Genomic DNA, 3,008 nt, shown 5'->3' on the forward strand with positions numbered 1-3,008 from the left:
CCCAATTATGGGTCATGAAGCACCTTGGATAATCTCCAGAAATCAATTTAAAGGGTAATAAAATAATTGCTGATGTAATATTTTCCCTGTAACTATTACAAAAACATAAAATAAATAAAAATAAGTATTTACAGTATATTTGTGTACAAGCTGTTTAGATTGTCAAAAAGCCTGTGTTTTCAGGTTTATTAACGAAGTTCATGTACTCAGACCAGTAATATTTGGGGTCACAAGTTTTTGCCATGGATATTTCATGGGTCAGAAGATAAAAAGTTTGGGAACCACTGGTTTAATCTGTTTAGACCTCAAAACAGAAAATTCTTCTGTTCGCAAACAAACTTCACCACTCTTAAACATGCTATCAAACAAAGTTGATGGGTAATAATGGGTCAAGGCTGAATCTTTTTAGTTAATAGTGTGTACGTTTAATGTATAATTACCATAAACTAAGTTTATTTTATATGGTCTTTAACAAATAATCAAACCAATAATTTAATGAAGCRCTTTTTTTAGACTTGAAAACAGAAATGTTCAGAAACTAACTTCACCTCTCTGAACCACCCTGTCAAACAAACATATTGACTGACTGTTAATAATTCATGAAAGCTGTACCAGTTTGACTCAGACAATGGTAAAAAAAAAAAAAAAAAAAAAAAAAAAAAAAAAAAAAAAAGGCCAGAGGCTGGGACTGGAAAACATATTTTGTGTTAAACCCTGTTTGTAGAACATGAAGGTGCTAAGCACAGGCGAGCTTCACGTCGCTGAAGGAGTCCTAAAGAAATACTTACCGAGGAGTTACAAGGTTGGACGACTGTACGAAATATGTCAGTAAAAGTTGCAATTTTGTTGTGTTTTTCAGTCAGTGAATGGCTGTTTTTGTAGGTCTACGGTTTCCTCCATGGTATTAACAGGAAGAAGCCAAGTACACTGGAGTTTGTCGTCGATTCGTGGCCAGATTTCAAAGTTATCCTCTGCCGTCCTGACCCCAAGGTGAGTTCACGGTCTGAATAAAAGTTAGGAAATGTTGGGACTCCTTGTGAGATAATGCCCAGTTTCCCGTTAACACTACAGAACAAACGGGTCCAAGACTTCGTGAAGAAGGTGAGTTTCTACAGCACGGATGAAGACGTTTTAAAGAAAATGCTGAGGGAAGAAATTGACTGGAGCCCGTTTTTTCTTATTGGAGGTGAGTTTACCAGGAAACTTAAACGCATCAAGTTGAACATTTTAGCTTTGAAAAACAGAGTACCTCAAGTTTTAATACATTTTATTTTAGATCAAGTAGAATAAAGAAAAATATAACTATTACTTTGTTGTGCCTTTCTTTGTATTCATACAATCTTTAAGTTGTTGAGGCACTTTCTTTAAAAAATATTGTTATATCTTGCTCTTCTAATGTCTCAGTAACTTTTAGTTGTTTTCGATTAAATTAACAATAGGGCTGCACGATATTAGGAAAACCTGCGATGTGTGATATTAGTGCTTAACACTGCGATGACGATATGACTTGTGATAAATGAACAAATACATAAGTAGCTATGTAGTGTTAATGTCTTTCAGTTCTGGGTTCAGAGTAAAAAAAACATTCATTACTAATCATTTCTATTCATGTTTTTTTTAAATATGAAGAGATCCATCCAATTGGCCAAATAAATGAAGGGCTCTATTTGATTGGTGAAATACTTTAAGCTTCCATCTGAGTGACAAAACTCATAAATGAAAACTTTTGAGCCTACCATTTATTGCACTTTATGCAGTTTTTTTTTTGCAATATGCATATTACGCAGACTCTTACAGCGATAATAAATTTTCGATATATTGTGCAGCCCTAATTAACAATATACCTATAACTGTCAGTTGTGTAAATGAATATTTTCAGCATTAAGGTTTGTTTGTTCTGACTCCACAAACAAAATAACCCCCAAACACAAACAGTCTTTGCACGTTTTTGATAAACCACAAGTAAAATGTGTTTTATGGTGTTAACAGCATGTTACTTGGAGATTTCGTTTGCATTTACATTTGTAGCTACTTTGTTGGCAAGTTGGTGAATTTTTATTTATTTATTTTTTATTTTTTTGCATGGGGAAGGCCAAGTTTTAAGTATTTCAGGAGTTTAGCCAGGTGACATAGAGGCAACAAGCAGAAACATTTCTATAGCAAATAGGAACATCAGTCCTTAATATGTATATTAAGGACTATATATACCTCGGTATATTAATATGTTATATTAATGTACTTATTTATAAACAGCCCAGCCCAAACTTTTTTAAACAAAAATTGCAATCCAAGTCTCAAACTGCAGCTGCTTTTCCATCGACAATAAAAATGTGCAAATTAAAATTGCGAAAATAAATTTGCTTAATAGAAACACACCAATTTCGAAAAAAAAAACTAAATTTTTCGACAAAATAGTTTCCCGCCAGGATATGCTGGTTTTTCAGCCGTATCGAAATTGGTATATTTCGCAAAACTGCAATAGAAACAATTTTTTTGCATCACAGGAGTCACGTGATCAACAACTGGATGTTTCTACTGGTGAAAAAGACAACAGAAGGTAGAAGTAGTAAACACACCGACTACAATTTCCCAAAAACGCAGCATACGTAGCCACTCCCAAGAATAAGCGGCTTGTCACTCGAAAGCCTCGATAAGACGTCGAGTCAGAGTCACCGACGTCTCCTCTGATGAGCGCAAGTGCCGCGGTAGCAAATATGAGTATATTGATTGCATATTTGCATACAAATTGATTTCTGTTGTGGTTATAAAAAACAAACAAAAAAAAGTATTCTGCTATCTTTGGTCACATTTTCAAAGATCCACTGCACCAAAGAGCCACATGTGGCCCCAGAGCCGCAGGTGGCAGACCCCTGCCCTAGACCAGTGTTTCCCAAAGTTGGGGTCGGGACCCAAAGAGGGGTCCTGAAAAATCAAGGTGGGGTCCTGAAAAGATTTTCTGAATTAATTACATTTTTGCCTTAGTTGTTACAAAGGAGTGAGGTTAGTGT

At 35.1% G+C, this 3,008-nt stretch overlaps 1 protein-coding gene across 1 annotated transcript in view; it reads left to right on the forward strand.

Moving 5' to 3' along the window:
* The first annotated feature begins 702 nt into the window (after nt 1-702).
* si:dkey-76k16.5 (glycine N-acyltransferase-like protein 3) overlaps nt 703-3,008 on the forward strand; it is a 4,282-nt gene continuing 1,976 nt past the window's right edge. Inside the window, exons 1-3 of the mRNA XM_014005970.1 lie at nt 703-802; nt 883-990; nt 1,072-1,186. Of these exons, the coding sequence (XP_013861424.1) occupies nt 728-802; nt 883-990; nt 1,072-1,186 (298 nt within the window). The 5' untranslated portion in view covers nt 703-727. The remainder of the gene's footprint in view (nt 803-882; nt 991-1,071; nt 1,187-3,008) is intronic.

The sequence above is a fragment of the Austrofundulus limnaeus genome, unplaced genomic scaffold (genome assembly GCF_001266775.1).
Source record: "Austrofundulus limnaeus strain Quisiro unplaced genomic scaffold, Austrofundulus_limnaeus-1.0 Scaffold33, whole genome shotgun sequence".
Classification (NCBI taxonomy): Eukaryota; Metazoa; Chordata; class Actinopteri; order Cyprinodontiformes; family Rivulidae; genus Austrofundulus; species Austrofundulus limnaeus.